The sequence below is a fragment of the Micrasema longulum genome, unplaced genomic scaffold, assembly GCF_059751315.1.
Source record: "Micrasema longulum isolate JH-2025_06_02 unplaced genomic scaffold, ASM5975131v1 h1tg000008l, whole genome shotgun sequence".
Lineage (NCBI taxonomy): Eukaryota > Metazoa > Arthropoda > Insecta > Trichoptera > Brachycentridae > Micrasema > Micrasema longulum.
This window is the reverse complement of record NW_028277216.1, coordinates 671600-692852: the sequence shown is the minus strand read 5'-3', so window position 1 is coordinate 692852 and position 21253 is coordinate 671600. Positions and strand designations below refer to the sequence as shown.

At 30.9% G+C, this 21253-nt stretch overlaps 1 protein-coding gene across 1 annotated transcript in view; it reads left to right on the top strand.

Annotated features, from left to right (window-relative positions):
- The window catches only part of LOC148285760 (uncharacterized), an 82251-nt gene extending 70422 nt beyond the window's left edge, over positions 1-11829 (top strand). Inside the window, exon 4 of the mRNA XM_088230560.1 lies at positions 9171-11829. Within this exon, the coding sequence (XP_088086686.1) occupies positions 9171-9299 (129 nt within the window). The 3' untranslated portion in view covers positions 9300-11829. The remainder of the gene's footprint in view (positions 1-9170) is intronic.
- The last annotated feature ends 9424 nt before the right edge of the window (positions 11830-21253 follow it).

The window sequence follows — 21253 nt, the reverse complement described above, 5'->3', positions numbered from 1 at the left end:
CACAAAGTTACGTCGTTTGAGTTGATTTCACAGATGAGAGATGTTGTATCAGACAGAACCACAGAAAAATAGCAATTTTTCGTATATACAACTTACATTATAGTAGGTACAAATAAATTATATTTTTTTATAGCTTACCTGTAAATAAAACCACCGTTCTCCACTGGTTTAGAGGGATGTAAATAATAGCAACGACCGACCTCCCTCTCCCTCCCTACCTGAACAGGGAAGGTTCAGGTCCTGTGAGACTAAAACAAGTTTAGTTATTATTATTACGTGTTTTCCAACTCGCCCAGGAAATTCCTACATGATTTTGAGACCCTACTCGGAACAATTTATTGTGATTATTGTTGGGAAATACCCCGCAAAGTTTGACCATCAAATTTCACTACATTTTTAAACCTGTTTATGAGCATTTTACTAACTAAATCGGTGTTTTTTGGCCAATTTTTTTTTAAACATGAAAATAACCTAATTTAAGTTATCTGTGTTTAAATATGTTGCAACAGAGAGGGAAAACATTTTTGCAAAGGGAATTGGAAGTCAAGGCATTTACGGAGTTTATGACCTGTCATTGGCTGGTTTCAGTTTCAGTGCTGCAGAACAGCGTTTTTTTATTATATAAATACATATTACAATTAATTACACACTAAGTCAGAAGACTTTTTAGTGGGACACATTTTTTTTATGACAGGTTTATTTTACATTATTTTATTTATATTGTACAAATTTATTTATTTGCAGGAACTATAAAGTATTTAGAAGATATGTCTTTAGTTCTTTTTTTTATTTGAAGATCTTTCATGTTAATGATGGTTTGTGGAAGATCATTGAACAACCTTGGAATAACGCAATTTAATGTTCGCTCTCCGAAGTAATTTGTAATTCGGGGAACGATCAGGGAGCCCTTTGTTTTTAATCTAGTGTTGTGAGTGTGGGAAACTCTTTGTTTATATTCCGGATCAACAAAGTGATTTACAATCAATTTGTAGTCACAAAGTTGTTTTACCAGCAGGACATTACAGAATTTAAGTGGCCACTTTACACACAGAGTAACATTCACCATTCTGCCTATGTTGAACATCCACATTTCCTCGACTCTCCCATCTGTTGACTTTTGTGAAGTACACCAACAGTAAGATACTCAAACCAACCAATGACCGTAATATGCGCGGCGTATTTATGATTTTTAAAATTTATTTGGCTATAACAAGGCTCAATTATATGTTCATTTGCATAAGTTATGGAAAATAAATGATTAAGCAGCATGTTTCCATGTTTTTTTTTTGTTTCTTTTTTTTTTTGAAAAAAGAAATATTTGCGTACTTATTATTTACCCAAATATTTCATTTTGAGGGCTATTTTCAACGAGTTTTAAATAACTCACTATTAAAAAATGGAATCAAGTTGGGGTAGAGTGGGATTTGAACCACAGACCGTTGGTCCGTGAGTCCGAGACACTAGCCACAGGACCACAACCCGATAAAATGTTTGAACTTCAGAATATTCCGTCTTTTACTAGTGGTAACTCGATGTTACATCACCGCGCGCAAAGGGGATTATTTACCAGTCTTTTAAGAGTTAATCGACCATCTTTGAATAACAAACTTTTGTATTTTGCGAGCAGTACTCCTATGTAGGGTGAAAATACTTTATTACTTCTAAGGTTGTTACTATTTGAAGCTCTGACGGTTAATTCTCATATCGTTCGCTCAATATCGGTATTATCCGTGGGAGTTGCGTGTTTTTTATTAATTTACTAGCTGCGATCACAGGAATAAAGCCTTCCAAAGGTTAAGGGCTTCTCCAGTACTAAAGTTGTACCTCTCTCCGGTTAGTTAACTGAATTATGTGGCACGCTATCTTACCAACATGTAAACTTCATTCCCGTTCTGTACTTGAAGCACGTTTCTACTTCCTATAACTGTGTACGTACAATACTAGAGAGGCTGCTAACATTATCGTTAATTGAAAGAAATTAAAGCCAGCAATGGGGAAATTCGGAGATAACATCCCTCTAATTTGTTTCTTTCTGACTTTGTGGGACTTTAGTTTTGTACAGTTAACTGTTTGTTTATTTATATGTTACTTTATTATCTTGCAAGTTCAATGGAGACAATATAAATACTGGGCGATAGTAAGTAAGTTCTTCGGGGTCTCCGGTCTCCGAAACATTTCTAGTATATTTATTTAAACGCCCTAGCGGGCTTTTACATTACAAAAAACACACAGATATCGTAATTACAAACTATAAACTACATAGTGATGGCGAGTAAAAAATAAATTAATTCAAGAATACTAATTTAATGGAAAGAAATTCAAATAAATAAAACCATAAAAACAATGTCAATGGCCAATTGACCCAATAAATTATTCTATCATTAATAAAAGTCTTTTTTAAATTTGGATATTGAACAGCTTAAGATATCAATAGAGTTAAATTTATTTTCAAGTTTCTTTAGTCTCTGAATAGGCGATTGTATATAATAATTACTACTAGATTTGTTTATATTAAATAGCGTTTTGTTAGTCTGACGGGTCCGAGTTAAGGGTACATTAAATGTTATGAAGTTCGTAAAATCAAGAACGTCCAAACAGCCATTAAAAATTTTATGCAAAATAATCAAATCATTAATTGTCTGTCTACTAGATAATGTTTTTAAGTTAAGTTTACACATCGAATCAATAGTTTAAAATTTAGGAATCTAAATAATTTAATACATTAAAATAAAATAAAATCACTTTGTTTTTAGATTCCACTTATATTTTTTTTATAATTTGACAACCAACTAGTTTGCAACTGAGTTTGCTGACTATATCCTAATAAACAGTCACTCATTCAACTTTGAAGATGGCATCGAAATTCTGCAAACAAACAAAAAAGGATATGCACTTGATTATTTTGAAATATTGGAGATTAGAAAGGCTGTAAATAATTTTTTTAATATTATTAATAATCAAATAAATCTTAGTAATAGTCCCATTTTAAATATGTTCCTTCTCCCTAAATCCACACACAAACCCCCTCTCTTCTCTACCCCCGTAGCCACGCCCACTCTACCTTCACTGTGAAAAAATTATATACGTTATGTTAGTTTGTAATTAACCCTGAAGAAGGCATAGTATAGCCGAAACTAGTTGGTTGTCAAATTATAAAAAATATAAGTGGTACATAAAAACAAAGTGATTTTATTTTATTTTAATGTATGAAATAATAATGTTCCACAAAGTAAGTGCTTCAAACATCAAAAATACTAAAGAATTTACGTTAAACTTTTTCTAACTAATATTGGTGAGACATATAAAATGGAGACCAAATTGTGGAATTATATTCTAAATTACTACAAATTAATGCAACAAACAGCATTTTAAACGAATTAAGTGAACTGAAATCTTTTGCTGTTCGTAACCTAAAAAACCTAAATATTTCATGGCTTTATTAGTAATTTCATTAATACGAGAAATAAAAATAAGACTTTTATCAAAGAGGATTCCAAGATTTTTTACTTGTGGTCCTTTTTTAATATCAATATTATTTATATTAAACTTGCATAAGATAGGGGTTTTAATTCTATAGAACGATGTAAAATAAAAATTATCTTCATTTAAAAGATAAGATTTTCACTACACCATTTACCCAATTTATTTAGATTTGACTGGAGAACATAACAATCGTTAAAAGAAGATTTTTTTAATTTTGAGGTCATCAGCAAATAAGAGAATATCAACTCCTTTAAATTCTGAAGCAATATATAATATAGATATAACTGCAGTTTTTTTCCTTGAAATAACTCTTGTTTAAAATTTTACAACTTTTAGAAGCAGAAAATGGATTGTATATTTTTTGAAACTTGTGCGCCTTTTATAATTTAATTACTTAGTTTTAAAATATTGTGAATTGTGAATGAATACGTAGATCCGTTGAATTAAAATTAACAACTAGAACAAAACTCCAACTATCCAGATTAATGAGTGCCAGACGTTATCTTGAAATCGTTGCAGAAATCCTGTAGGAATAGGTTTTTTTTTCTTTAAAAAAATATCTTCGTTAAATACATTTAAATTAAATTTAAATGGTTATTTCCAATTAAGGTGCAAGTGGGAAAATGTAGATCAATTTCAGATTTTTTTAAATGACTGTTCATCATCATTATCAAGCTCTCATTTGCACCTGAGCCCCGATTATGATGGCAAGATAAAGACGTCATACCTTCACCTTGACGGTATAGTTGAAGATAAATTCTCTCCAGCGATTATAAAGATATACTACTGACCGATATGAAACCAGGGGAAGCGTTCGTCACGGTACACACATTTACGCTCTAAAATAACATAGCTTCAGTATAACGTCATAGTTGAAAATAAAATTCTCCCGACCAACTACAAAGATATACTACCGATCTTCCGACCATCAAGTTTTGATGTAAGTTCATCGGTTTATACCGATGGGTCTAGAACCCCTCGATACGTTTATCTACGCATCAAATGTGTCAAAATTTTTATTCTACCCAGCAATTTTTCCTTTAATTATGATTTATTTAAATTTTTAATCGTTTTGTGGATGGCATTTTTTTTTTTAAAGCGTATTGAAAATATGACAGAGAAATAAGTAAATTTTGAAGACGAATTTAATTCTAACATAACTGTCAGTTTAACAAAATGAACGCCTAGATACAAAAAATAATGTTTCTATGTTCTGTCTTATTAACATATAAGAGTATCTAGGTGTTAGAAAGTTACCACTGTAAAAAATAAATTTTGTTGTTATATTTTTTCCATCTGTTTTACTATCTTTCTGAGAGAACGTATAGAGAGTCGGACTTGTAATCGCTCAGTACTACCTCAGTAGATAAATACAGACGATCGTTAAGCATATCGTTTTGGCAATAGTTAAAAGTCATATAAAAATAATTTTCAAGTGAGCTTTTTTTGCTTAAATTGGGATTTATTAGAGTTTATAATCGCTTTGAAGTGGGCACTTTCTATCACAGAAGCCTATTTATAATATAAGTGATAACTATTGTAAATATTAATGAAGTAAGGAACGAGGACTAATTTTTGCTATCATTCATTGGTTTGTTTTGATCATATGATGTCGATATGGCAAGTAGGTAGAAAGGTGAGGTAATCAGTTTGACGCTCCAGTCCAGGGACTATGAAATATTTTAGTCTAAAAACATTTTTTTTATATACTTCATGTCAACCATGCCAGGAATCGAACCCGTGACTTCTCGCATGGCCGACAAACGCACCGACCATTCGACCACAAGACAGATTTTACTATGGCACTTACTAAATTCGTATAATGAAATCAATACTTGCAATCTCACTCACGATCCTAAATTAAAAATACTCCTATATATTATTGAGTTTGTCAAATTTTTGTCCAGGTAAAAAGGGTGTATTTTCCTGTTTAATTTAAATTCTGGGAAAAATCGCTGAAAGTTACCGAAAGCTTTGAACTCAAAATAAAAGTTTTTCCCTAAGCTGTATCCATCCAACGTTCCTCTCATCGTCAAAATTAGTCTTCGTCTAGACAAGCTGTTAATTATCACTAAAGAAGGCCCTCATCCTATCGGAGTACTTGCTACTTGCTACGAAGTAATTGGTCCAACTTTGGTCCTTTAGAGGGCTTAATCTATTAAGGTAAGACTTCCCTGTTTCGCCATCAGCAGCTTTTTCTCGGTCAAACCATTTAATCCGAGCTCTTTACATAATCAAATTAATTTATTCAAATTAATGCTGAACGTTACGAAAGTTGGACGAGGTATCCAAAAGACATCACAAATACTTCAAACAAATTTCTGTTGAGACGAACATTTCCTTTGTGAAGAAGTAATATTTATTTGTGCTCTGTGTATTTTTCAGCGTATTTTATAGAACAGGGTCCGTGTAATAATAGGAAGAGAATAATATTATCTTCAATGAGGAAGTTCAGTGCTACGGGAAACGGGATATAAAAAAATATTTCTTCCACGTGGTAAAAATAGAGCATTTAATTGTACGGCGAATTTCCTCGAAATAGTGTGAAGAAGTTCATAAAAATAATTTTAATAAAAACGATTTGCTTTGAAACGTCACTGATTTATATGTTACATTTGTTGCACGGGTAAACTGCAATATACATTTTGTTTTTTATTTTTAATTAGACATTCATTTAACTAATTGTGAAGCTATGTGAATAATAAACGATTCAAACTTTTTTCTTTTTAAATAATAATTAACTGGATTTCAAATAAAAAACACAATTTTTCAGAAAGAATAAAAATAAATTAAATATTGGGCATAGCATATAACCCTTTTACTTAGGGATATATTTGTATACTGTATGTGCCCGAAAATGTTACACAAACTATGAACCTGGGTGTGGGACACCCGAACTCACTTTGAACCCACCTATCTTAGCCCACGCGCAAGGCACTACTAAAACAAAGGGAGCTATCGAAACATTAGTATTTTTACTCTAGGTATTGATAAGAGGGGATACGATTTTGTCAATTGTATAAATAGTGAGCGTTTAAAAATGTACCGAGTGTCTAACATCCGGGTCAATTGACGCCGAGTTAAACCCATGTTTTCTTTACTTCTTCTCAGTAATGTTCCACCGTTCAGGAGCTTTATGCTGGAAAGATGTAACATTTTGTCACCCACTCAACAATAATCGATTGGGCATCTCGATTGCTTTGTCATAATGCTATTCTTAAAAACCCTCCGACAATTTAATTACAAATACGAATGAGAAAGTGGCAACACTAACAAATCCGTATTTATTTATGGCCTATAGCTCTCTTGCCACACGTAAACTTTTATTGTTTCTTGTCAGACTTCTTCCGTTGAATATTTTGAGGATGGAATATTTTGAAAAAATATAAGAGCATGTTTTAGTGAGACACTGCAACATTTATAATTATTATTTGCCTTTGACATAACTCACATCTACATGTTATTAAAAATATTTCATATGCATTCAATGGATTTTAAAAACATATTGTATAATATACGATAAAATAATTTTAAAATCATGTTTCTAGTGAAACTTCATTTGACAATGGATTAAAAATAAGTACAGTTGTATTTGTTGCACATTTGTTGATACGTCATCATTATAATATTAATCAGTGCTGTAAATTTTAAGTTAAGTACAACAAAAATACACACTCATCATTCAAACATAAATGCCGAGCTTTTTACAAAAAGGAAGTTTGACAGCTGAAGTACGATGTCGCATTTGATTGTCAATGTCGAGTGCTTTGTGGCGCTCGAGATAAAGTCGATTTGTTTTCAATCGACTGCATTCGTATGGGTGGTTCAAGAATGCTGTCACGCGTCGAATTCTCCGTAATTACGGAAGTCGCATACGATTCTAAAGACGAATGAGTCCAGCATAAGGTCCCTGGTGTGTTTTGATCATTCACTGACTAGAACTCATGACGTCACGGATAGTGTAATGTAAGTTTCGGTAGGGATTTTTTTTTTTAGAAAAAAAAATGTTTGCGTTCTTATGATTTACTCATATATTTCAATTTTAAGGACCATTTTCAACGAGTTATAAATAACTCAGTATTAGAAAATGGGAATCAAATTGGGCTAAAGTGGGATTCGAACCACGGACCTTGATCCGTGAGTCCAAAACACAAGCCACGGGACTACAACCCAATTCGAATTAAAAAACTTAATTTAAATTAAAAAATAATATCATGTGCAAATGATACGGTTGTTTTAGTTGAGGGAGTTAACTGGAACTCAGTAAATTTAGTAGCTAATGACGTTATGAATAAATTGAAATTATGGTTTGACAAAAACATTTTTTCTCTAAATACGGAAAAGATAAAAATCATCCCATTTTTTATTAACAAAACAAATTTGGATTCAATAATAAAAAAAATTATTCACCAAAGCGATTGCAACAAATCTAACTACGATCTAACATGTTCGGTACTTTATACAACAGATAAAATTAAATATCTTGGTGTTTACATAGACCAAAAATTAAAATAAAAAAACATATGAGTGAGCTAGTTAAACGTATTAGAAAATGTATATACATATTTATTAGATTAAGAAATATTTTTAAAATCAATCATTTAAAAATAACTTATTGCTCAATTGTATAATCTTTGTTACAATATGGTATTGTAGGATGGGGTAGTGCATATGCCAATATATTAAACCCTCTTAAAATAGTACAAAGATAAATTATTAAAGTAATTCTAAAGAAACCTTCAACATTCAATACGGAAAGTCTTTATAAAATATTTAATCTTCATACAGTAGACACTATTTATAAAATATATTCAGTAATACAAATTTGTAAAGAAGAAAAAATAAAACAATTTGAGGTGAATAAGTCACTCAGATACCAAAATAACATTAAAATCCCTTAATTCGCTTTAAATAGCTTTGTCTTTAAAGGTATCAAAAATTGCAATAATCCCCCCAAAGAACTAAAACCTACCTATTAAAACTAATATATCAATAAATAAAATCAAAGTAAATTAAAAGAAATTTTTTGAACAAGTGTGAAAACTGCATTAAATTTTAATTAGTATGAATGTATTACTATTTTCTGTTTTTTCTTTTTATATCCGATTTTTTTTTCTCATGTACTCGTATGTTCAAAATTATATAAATAAATAAATATAGCAGTGTAAGTCACTCTCCAAGCACAAGAGTTAGTCTCTTTTTTGGAGATTTACAGTTATACCATTTACTAGAAATATAAAAGTAGATTTGTACAGAATAAAAAAAACATTTACCATTGATGAAATACATTGATTAATAAAAAATAAATAAAAACTTTAAAAATCAATGTAAGGATAATATACACGGTTTTTCAGGGCCAGAGTGCGAAACTTTACAGGAACGTGCCTCATGGTAAGCTTTAAAAAAAATCTGTATAAAAGTTTCGCGGTTTGGCCCTGAAAAACCGTGTATAACATAAAAACATTTTTTAGCTTTTTTGAAAACCGATTACCAATTTAGAATTGCTATAGCAACCATACTTTCTTAATCTTAATTGAAGAGTTGAAATGCAAATGCCACACCGCACAATAACTCAGAGAAACTAAATGTGTCATTAGCTGGATAACGTTGAAATATTTTAAAAATGTATACTTTTGTATTCTAGTAAAAATCCTGCTCTGTTTAATAGAATGTAATTTTGTTTTCAGATGTCTCCTCAGAATAGTGTCTCAGGCAGCAGTGTGGGACTATCCGCAGCCTCTACCTTGGGTAGGCCCCCTCGGCGGAGAGACCACATCATCACCAACACCATACCCGGCCCCGAGAGCTGCGTGTAATTCTATAGTCTGATCTTTAGCGAGAGCCTCCACTGTATACCAGAACAATCGTGAACATACTGTACATAATATTTCGCAAAACATGTAAAATATAATAATTATAACGTAAGGATAAAGAGAAATTTGTATATTAAATGTACCAACGATTATTTTGACTATGTTGCTTGGTGATCAAATTGATCAAAATGTTAATATGGTGAGTTTGAAATGGGGTCACTGTCTTTGGATCGCTTTACAACTTAAACAATACCATTGTTTTTTTTAATTTGCTATGCAACGCAATGGCATATAATAAGAAAGTTTCGTGTTTTTTAAATATTTTTTATTTATCAATAGACTGTCAAACTAAACTGAAATTTAAAAAAAATATGTTTATGTTTCGTGTTACTAGGGTTATAACTTTTTTGAGTTTTGTAATTTTAAAATTACTCCGCGTTTGACGTCACAAGTTCTCTTCGATGAGATCTGTTGATTCATAAATTAGCTTTCCATAAACTGGAAATCTATTATTGGTTGATTCGGAAGATCAAGTGACGTCCTTCAAAGTAGTTCATTTTCATTAAAATATTTTTTTTGCATATATTTTCAAGAAACTTCAACGTACAATTGAACGTAGTTATACAGAAAGCAGCCAGCCATAGAAAAGTGAAACTGAGATAATATCACTTTTGTGAATAGGGTGAATAATCGAATATACACAACAGTTGAAATGTTTTCGAATTTTGACAAATGATAAACAATGAATACATTAGTTTTTTGATGTTACGAACAAGAATCTTATTACGTATTTGACCAGTTTTTATGATTTTTAAAATACTGTAATTCTAGTGCTGTGGGTGTTTTCTGCAAATTGAGAAATGCTAATTTTGTGATCGACACTATTTTCAGAAGGTGATTATAACAGTTTTTTGTACGAAAGCAACCTGGCAGTTTTTAGCAGAACATAGAATAGACCTTACTGCATCCGATAACACCAAAATCTATTTTTTTCTAAATTGTGGACTTGCTGCTTTCTTCATAACTACGTTCAATTGTATGTTCTAATTTTTACCGCGGGTAAGAAAATATTTTCTTACATCCGCATTTCCCTAGCACCGAGCTTCTCCATTGTTGAGGGCAACGCAATATTTGCTAAATCTGAGACGCAACAAGTAATGTAATAACGTGTCTATTTACTATGCGTCAGTGTATTAACGTTCTTTTTTTATCCCAATACAATTATGAAGCCATTTTTTTAAAAGTCACAAATAACTGTACTGAAAAATGAGAATTGAGTTGTGAAAGAATGGTGTTTTCAAGAAAATAAAATTAATTGGAACCTCGGTGATAATAATGGCACAAGTCAGAAATTGACGTTTTTTATTTAAGTATGCAGAAACGTTGTTTCAACAAAATATACTTAATCATTTTTTCGCAGTGAAATAACATATTTATGGTTTTTGACGTCAATAAAAAAATATGAAAAAAATCCACTATCAAAAAGTTTGTTTGAATTGTCTCCTTAATTTTTTTGATATGTTACTTAACCCTTTGCTCCTGACAGTACAAATTTGTCCTGGTGAAAAATAACTCTGTATATCTGTCACATGAAAATGATGAATTTGATGTAGCTAATCACTTTCATCAATATTTTCAATATTTTGACGTTTTTCAGTAGTTTCAGCCATTTTTAAATAATTCATTCCAGACTCCTGAGGATGAGTTTTGTGCTGTTATCCATTTGGTTGTTTAAAATTACTACTTATTTACAAACTTCAATATTACAATTATGATAGTAAGCAAATTGTTTTTTTTTTCTGCAATATTTTAATTGTTTAATCATAATGTTGTCATTTTTCTTATTTTTGTAAATATAAAGTATTGAAAAATAACAATATTTTATATCTAAATTCCCTGGCAGTACAAATTTGTGCAACTATTTTTTTAATGTATCCAGTTTAAAAAAAAACAATAAAATAAAAAATGGTCACTAAAATTGAAATATTTGGGTAAATTATAAGAACGTTAATATTTTTATTTTGGGCTATGTATAGCGTGTGAGCTCGCCAATATATGACAGTATAATTTTTATTGTCTTTGAATTTCCTAGAGTTTTAACCATCGAAAAAAAAGAAGATTGCAAATAAAATCAACAGACAATGGAAATTTGATGTGTATTATTTTAATAGATTGTTTATAACAGAAAAATACATAGAGAAATATGCATTTTTATTTTTTGTAATAAAAACAGTCTAGTAAATTCGAATAAATAAAAATACGCTTTATATTAACAATATTAATTAAATGCAAAAATAACATTGAATACTTGAAAAATAAATATTACTGAGTGTTACAAACATAATTTAAAAAACGGATATCGATTAAAAGTAAAAACTATCTTTAGTTTAATTCTTATAGCGATAAATACATAAACATTATAAAACATGAGTTATACGAATACAAAAATAATATTGTAACTAGGCGGCTACCTACACGGTTAAATTTCAAAACACCACGCAATTTCTTATCTCGGCTACGCTATATAAAATGAAAAAAATATTTAAATAAATAATTTCATCACGTCATGAAGTCGCCCCTGGGTAGCGCCTGCTAACGTCAATCAACAAAAACATCCTCGTTTTAATTACAATATTTCGGCTACGCCATAAATCTCTTTTTTTTAATAATTTCTCACGTCACAAAGTCGCCCCTGGGTAGCGCCTGCTAATGTCAATCAACAAAAACATCCTCGTTTTTATAACAGTATTTCGGCTACGCCATGAATTTCTTATAAAAAATGTCAAAACGTCACAAAACCACTCTCTGAGTGTCGCTACTGACATCATTTACAAAAACATAATTATTTGTGCTTTTTTCAGGTACGAAACATTTTTTTTAAATACACCTACCTAACCGATAAAATACTATTAGTAATTAAACCAAGGTGTGCTTTAAAGTTCCGTATGGCCAAATAATATTATTTATTATTAGAATATTATTGACATGTAGTTCAAGCATTGCTGCATTCACGTTGCTTTACTTCTGAGAGCTCAACTGCTATGTTTTTCTATGGTTATGTTAATGTCATCTGTCATGTATTGGCGAGCTCACAGGCTATACTTACGCCTTTATTTTTTTTTAAATTAAATAATAATATAATTCAAAAAAAAAAAGTCTTAAAACTGTACCAAATCTACTTTGAGGAATCGAGGGTTAAACAGATATTGTCGGCGCAATGATGATATATTTTCTAACCGCACAATCAATGGTATGATTCAAAAAAATATTTGTGTGGCATAGAAAATTTAACTATGTAAATTTTGTTCGAATTAAAAAAAGAATTGTGGCACAATGATCATTTTGCTATTGTTATTATGGAAAACATTTAAACGTAGGTGGCACAAGTATGAGAACTTTCAGTTGTGTCATTGTTTTTGCGAACTAATGTTAGTTTATCGAAAACGCGGGTGTGTGTATAACTGCTCACTTGAAAAAATATGTTTTTTGAGTTGTGCCACTGTTATTCCCTTGGTGTGATTTGAATCACGAGTAAAATGATACATGGATTTAGTAAAACGTAGTTTTTAGACCAATTACCGGTTACTTGTTATATATTTAAACTGTTGTCTGTTTTCCAGGCGATCGAGAGCACTGTTTATGCTTGACTCCTAAAAGTATTACGAAACACATTTAAAACTTAATTTTTAACGTATTGAATAAACTCAAAATTTATTTCCTTTTTGCGAAATGGTAGTTTAAAAGACAATTGAGATTAATTCATTACTTTCGTTTATCCATTGTCTTCAAAGATTGCAAGCCCAGTAATTCTTGAAACTTCCGAATATTTATTTCACATTTCACAGGTTTTAATATTTTTAAATGTGCTATTTATTATATTTTGAAAGGACCCCATTTCTTTCCACGACGGATATACGACTAGGCTGAAGATATTTACCTCAACGTCTGACCACAAAAGTTAATACTATATTTTAATAAATTTTCGAAATATTTAAATAAAATCAAAAAAATTATCAATAATTTACTAACCGTTTCTAAGAATAACTTTGAATTATATAATTTTAATTTAAATAAAATCAATTTGTTTCTAAATACTTAATGTTTTCACTTATTTGTTTATAAATTTGTATAAACCACTTAATTTTTTTTAATTACACTTCGACCGGTTTCGAGGTTACTACCTCATCGTCAGGAATTTAACTAATTTATAATTACACGCGTTGCTATTTATATAATAAAATATTGTATGAAAGAGACAGAAAATTGAAAGAAAGAGAGAGAAAGAAGCTAAAATAAATCATAACGGGAATAGTTTTAAAAGAGGACTCGAAGTTAATTTAATTGATTATTTATTATTTGAAGTTTTCGATTAATGGCTTTACTGATTCCTAGTCGTTCTAAATTATCTAAACATAATAACAAATGTGTAATTTAAAAAATTAAGTGGTTTATACAAATTTATAAACAAATAAGTGTAAAATGTCACACCACTAAGTGAAAAATGTTTTTGATAACAATAATACTTAATGTTTATTTCATCACCGTCCGGTTTCGAAGCTACCCACGGTTTTTATCAAGGTTTAATTTAGTATTGAATTTAATCCTATTCAATGATTATTATTTGACTATCGTCAAATAAATTAAAATATCTAGTAAATAGTACCTTTCAATAATCAAATCAACAAGATTTCCTATAGTCCACTCCTGTCTTATTCATCTCTCAATACCCCTTACATACCGCTAACACAAAATACTACATGACGCAAAGAATCAATAATTCATGTAAATGCCTAGATTTTCGTATTCATTTTCCGAAAATTTTCTCGAACAAAATACTAATATTTTTTTTTTACAAACTTCACCGTTTTATATTTTTTGCGTTGTATAAAATCTGAGGGTTAATGCTAAAAGTGCCTATCTTAGATATTTGTGAAAGTGATTTCGGCATCCGAATGTACTCCTAAATCAATTTAATTTTATTTCTACAATGTCACAAATCATCACTTTCAGAAATTTGTTAAAAAATAAATATTTGTCATACTAAATTCGGAATTTTGGGATATTTTATATCAAGAAATATCCATGTTGACTAAACCTATACAGATTTTGGGATTTTTCTTATAAAAAGTGCATAAGCTCACTTAGATAACATCATCTTCAGAATTCAATTAAATTCATTTATTTTAAATATAACATATACATTACAAACATATATTCAATACGTACATATTATAAAAAAAGAAATAAAAATACACGAAAGAGACTCATGTCAAAGTAGTAGGAGAATCCTGCTCCAACATACCCCTGCATACCCGTGTCGACACCCGATGGTGCGTAGGGCAATGCATTTTTACACTTAATACAGCGTACATAAATTATTTCTTACATTAAGGTAAGGTGATCAGCCTTACGCTTCAGGTGCTAGTCCAGGAACATTAAATATTGCAGTATAGAACCACCTTTTTAATCAATATTTAATGTCGCCCTTCCCAGGAAGAAACCCGGCACTTCAAGCATGGTAGGCAACGCGCCGACCACCACACTTTGAGTCGGATTTATCCCCACTCGATTTCCTTATTCGAGAGTTTTACCTGAGAGCAGCCATCGAGTCGAAAGTAATCGTCCAGGGTTATGGTTCTGTTTTACATACAGAACTGCGTGCTCAATCCACCCGGACAGAAAAAAACGCAAAAAAGTATAGTTGTTTAAATATATTATTGATAAATAAAATGCCTTTTCTTGACTAAGGAAGGAAACTACGAAACATAATTGCAGAAACAAACAATCCCCTATCTTGAACAAATAACTTTTTTAGACAAATTTGCAGTTTTGGCATTAATCCTCAGAAATACAGGTTTATTGTGAATTACGACTAAAAGAGTTAAGAATTTCAAACGAAGTAGAATCGTAAAGGAAATTCTACGAACGTAATATTAAAGTATTTTTCTTACTCCGGATAAAAACAGTTTACATGGAATAAATATTCTCAAATCAAAAGAATTCCGAGTTTTCTGTTTCAATCTAAATAAAATAATGTTTTTTATTATGTTTCTTTACAGCAAAGGGTTCCTGTTATTGTTTTACAGAACATAAGCTGAAATACTGATTCTTAAAATATAACGAAACAACGTTTTTTATTCCCCAGGCATTGGCTAAGTGGTACAGACAATCATCTTTGAAAGCCTTAGTTCGTTCGAAAAATCGCAAAAAAGTATTTTGAAGAGTGTATGATAATATTATTATCGAAAAATTTGATTAGGAAAATTAATTTGTACATTGAATAATTGTAACGAAATATTTTATAGAAAACTAATGATTGATGTTTTTGTTAATAAAATAATTATCTGACGAATCGAGTTTTATAATGTTGAATGCATTTTTTATTAAATTTACAAATGTTTTCCGACCAACTCTTTTGTATGTAAGTAATTGAAATGTTTATTAGAAAATATTGTGTTTATTTGTTAATAATATAATGTAGCGAATTATTTTACATATTGCTCGGCATTGGCTTCTGAACATATAATGTAAAAACTATCAAAAGGGCCTAATAAATGTTGTTAACAACATCGTTATACAAACTTTATTTTCTGTAATTGGTGGAATTGCATACGTAATATTTTTTAGTAATGTATTTATTTTTAGATAGTTGTAAGTACAAAGAAAATTCGAACACCTTTTTGATACATTTCAAACATCAGTTGTTGACAATAATACAATACCGACGCCACAGAAAGATGCTCTTTTAAATGTCAGTCTTCTTCTCAAATAACTGACAATAACCTTTAATGCATACACGAAGTTTTTTTAAGTAAAAAAATATGCATAATCATTCATAAGTACATACTATATAAGTTAAAGCAATCATTTCAGGAAAGAATGTTTTGACTGTTGATTTTGTAAAATCTATTTCAAAACATTTATTTTTATTTGTTTATTAAAAATATTATGCATACATTATTTGATTACAGAGACACAGTTTATAGTGACACAACCAGGAACGACCCATGCCTGTAAACCTGTCCTAACTCGCTAGAAAATCCGTGTTGAGTCGGTGCACTTGCATATACGAGTATATTCACACATATACATATAAACATATAATAATTTATAAACAAATATTTAAATGTGTTTCAACAGAGAGGGAAAACATTTTTGAGAAGGGAATATGGAAGTCTAGGCATTTACAGGGCTTATGACCGGTCATTGGCTGGTTTAAGTAGCCACTTTACACTTTGTGTAACATTCACCTTTCTGCCCATGTTTGAACATCCACATTTTCTCAACTCACAGATCATAAGCCCTGTAAATGCCTAGACTTCCATATTCTCTTCTCAAAATTGTTTTCCCTCTCTGTTGAAATAAATTTTTGTTGAGGAAATCCAGCCAGTCTGCAAGCATTTGGACATAATCAAACATTGGTGTATAAATAAATATTTAGTTTACACATGTATTATAATATATTACAAACAAACCATCACGCCGTTTCCCCGTAGGGGTAGGCAGAGAGGATAGAACGCCATATCACTTTATCTTTGCATACAGACCTCGCTTCCTCTTCATTCATACATCTTCTCATGCACGCACGCCGATTATTCCTACTTTTGACCTGTCCATCTTCAAGTATTTGATGGACTCGATCGTGCCATGTCTTCCTCGGTTTCCTCGTTTTCTGCATCCATCAACATTCGCATCGTAGATCCTTTTAGCCGTTCTTTCGTTGTCCATTTGCTCTACATGTCCAAACCAACGCAGCACCCCATTCTTGATTCTGTCGATAATGCATATCTCAGCCTTACACAGTTCACGGATCTCGACATTTGTGCACCTATCATACATCGTTTTACACACATTCGCCTGAGGGATTGCATTTCGACAGCATTTCACCTACTTTTATCATCATTTTTCCAATTCCATACTTCGCTCCCATACATTAGAGTTGGCACTAGAATTCCATTGTGAACTGCTAGTTTATCCTCCTGCGATAAAAAAAACAATTGATTAAACCAGATGGATTCCGACTCCTTTGTCATCCGATCCAGCTAACTGAAGACCTACCACAGAGATATGCCTCTTGTTCAATGTTGTTTTACTTTTTGGAATATAGTAGTTTACGCTAGAGGAACGTCTGGTTATTATTTTTTGTTGTGTTCTTTGTTTACTACTGGCGTAATAGTAGATCAGACATGACTTAAAATGAAATTGCCAAATCGTGAGGACTTTGGCCTTTTAGAATAAGTCCGATGGAAAGGTAGGAGGGTACTTGAACATTATCTTTAATATTGTGTTTTAGATGATCATGAGCGGTCTATAGATTACCTGAACACAACCACCCCAACCTATTATACCACATGTTGCAACTGATAGAAAGAGTGCAAAGTACAGCGAGCGATGAGTGTTGTGGTCTAAAACATTTCTTAAATTGTCGAATACATAAACACATATGTGTTTTCTTAATCTGTCAGTCGTCGTATCTATGAGGGATTTCCAGCGAAAGTGTTGGTCAATGACTACTCCAAATATTTCATGTTTTCTGTCTGTTTCATTTGTCTCTTTTTCAAGTTTGGTTAGTTAACCAGAGATCAGTCAGTTAATGTGTGTGTAAACCTTTGCACCACTCTCGCAATCTAAAAAAGTGGGAAATAACTACTCCCTAATCCACATTTGCATAGATAAAATACTTGTGTTATTCGTGACCAATTATAATAGGCAATAACCGTAGATAATACAATTATCATCTATGCAAATTATATTTTCTTCGGTAACATTACCTTTCGGTAGTTCGGGGTTAAATTTTCTAGTCAATTCCAAGTGGTTTTGTTTCTGCATTATATCGCTTTCAACTTCCGGGCGGAATGCGGAGTATTTGTTTAAATTGAACATCGTATGGGGTAATCATTCGATACATTTGAAATGGATTACTAAATTCCTTATATAATTCAGATTCGGGATAGAGCAAGTCCATTTCAACAATTGTAAACCCGAAAGTTTCAACTATTCTGACTGTTCGAAGTTCTTGTTGCAAATTGCTCGCAGCAAGAGGTCAGCATTGGCTGCTAATAGGTACACCGCCATCGTGGAGAGTCTTGGAATGCATGTTTCTTAACAAACTTTCACTGGATTAATTACTAACGAATTCCTTCATTTTACTTAACATGGCGGCGGAGGAATAAAGCATCGATATCGCATTCAATTTTCAAATCAAATATAAGTTTCGTTTTGATCAAAGCCCTCCCGCCGGGTTATTTGATTGTTAGCACCTAATAATTCAAAATCTAAAGTAATAGTTAAAGTTTTGAAGAAGTATTTATTTTTCATACAAAAAAAACTGTTTTTAAAATCATTACTATTACTTTCGATTTTTAACTACCTATTACTAATTATCAAACTACCCGGCCTAACAGTTTTATCTTTAAATAATATCATCGCTTACAAGTCGCTTTAGCAGATTTTTATTTTTCTTTTATTTAAACAGTATATAAATATATATATTCTAAAATAATTTGATTTTGTCAAAATTTTTGTAGACAAGGACTGGATTCAACTCCCTGGGGAGCTGTTAACATTAACATATTACAACAGCGATGAAGAACATTTAAGAGAAGGTAATATAGAAGTCTAGTAACCTGTCATTGTATGGTTTAAGTTGCCCTTTACTCACTGAATGGTGAATGTTTCACAGTGTGTAAAGTGACCACTTAAACCAGCCAATGATAGGTCATAAGCCCTGTAAATGCCTTGACTTCTATATTACCTTCTCTTAAATGTTCTTCATCGCTGTTGTAAAATGTTAAAAAACAAGACTAATAAAAAGTCAAATTAATTAAATAAAATAACTTTGCTCGTTACACATTATTTTGTATAATTCACTAATAATAACAATGCTATACACTGTTAACTGGTGGACTTATTGCCACTAGCAACTTCTTACAATCTGACCAAAAACAAATAATAAATACACTAAAGAGTCAAAATATAAACAATAACAAATAAATAAAAAGTTAAGAAAATACTAACACTAAAAGCATTTTATAATTTATGTTTGCGTTATTTATATTTAATACATTTTAACTTACCCAATTGCATCTTCCAAATATTCATTTATACTATAGAAACATTCATTTATTGGAAACACTTTTAAATCTCTTGAAATTTTTGCAATACGGTTTATTCTTTAATTTTTTTGGAAAACTTATTAACTGCCATGCATACACCCTCTTTGTATACAATTGTTTCGTCAATGGAATTTTTAATTTACTTTTACTCCAGGGGTTATGAAAGTGGCTTTTTTCTTGTGCACTAAAATATTCAGATCTTGATTTAACAATAAGACATAGTTCCATAATCCCCACCACCGTCATTTAATTGCTTTTATACACAGAACATATTTTCGAATACCAGCTGTTGACATACAATTTTATTTTCGTATACGACGAAGTAAAAATTTGTTTTACAAAAAATATAAATAATTTAGATTCTAGTTTTGTTGTATAAACATGATTTTATGACAGCCGTAAACCGCAATTAATCCAGAGGTAAATTCTAGGAGTGTGTATGTCAAAATGTTAATTGTTGAAGACAAGGAATTGTTTGTTCCTGATGTAAGTCAATAAAAGCATTTATGTCACAACTAAAAATAAGTTTTTTAATCTTCTCAAAAAGAAACGTCTTTTTTTACGGCATTTCAATTTCTCTTGACAATACGTATAATATTTTATTGCCTTTTACGTTGTAATCCATTATTTTACTTTTACCTTACTCTGCAAGCACACAGAAGCCTCACCACGTTACCCCAAATAGTAATCACGGAAATAAATTGTAATTATTGCCTCAAAACCAAATTTCTTATTTTCCCAAATGACGCCATTACAATGGCCGATGTTACGCGTCACCTCCGGCAGCGCTACATAAGTAAGAAAGCGAAATCCATTCTCTGGCTGATTTCGAGGTAATAAATTTTAAAATTGACAAATAATCGCCCCGTTAAATGACAGTTGTGGGGAAATAATGGAGGGAAATCCCCTTCATTCCCGCCCTCGGTTGCCGCCGCCGCACGACTTCCGGTATCGGGCGAGCGGTTAGACTTCCTCCGGAAAAGCGCGAATATAAATTCAAACTGCTATATTAATTACTGTTCGATTTCCAAATTAAGTGAAGCTTAAAGCCACGCACTTCAACCTAACCTGGACTTAAGTTGATACTTTTTATGTCATCATTTAATACATTAAGATAATATTTTCCAATTTTAAAATTACACATCGCTTACACCTTTTTATCGTTTCATTTTAATACTTGTTTTTTTTTTTAATTAATTTATTTCAATCACAACTTATTTATAAAAGTGCACCTGAGCAATCATGTTTTTTTAAACAACTTGATGCAACATTTTTTTGTTTTTATTAAAATTCTTAAAATTTAGATCTTGTTGAGCAGAATATTGTTTATTTCTTTATCAATGCACATTTTGATTATATTAGTATTTTTTTTTTTCATTTGTGTTAAATACGCATTTCTCCTCAAAAGGGTGTCATCATAAAATTTTTCTAAAGTAAATTTGTGACAAAAAGTAAACAGATCAGAATATATTATTAATATGCAATCCACCAATTATTGTTTTCACAAAATTAAATGTTATTTTTTTGGTAGATTTATTATTGTTATAACACTTGTTATTTTTCAATGAATGTTTTCTACGTTATAAGTAGAAAAAAATAACTTTCGGACGCATTTGATGCAACTATTCAATAGCAAAACATAGTACCTACTAATTACGTTTTTATTTTTTACTGTCCGTACCTTCATACAAAGCCTTTTAAATTAGCTAAAATGTCAATACAAAAATTATTTGATTCAAAATTGAAGGATGACAAAAACTTTTGTTGGTTTAAATTGTTCTGTAGACAATTTAATGTCTTCGGAAATAGCTCAACTTGAGAGAAGTTACTAGTTTTGTTCGT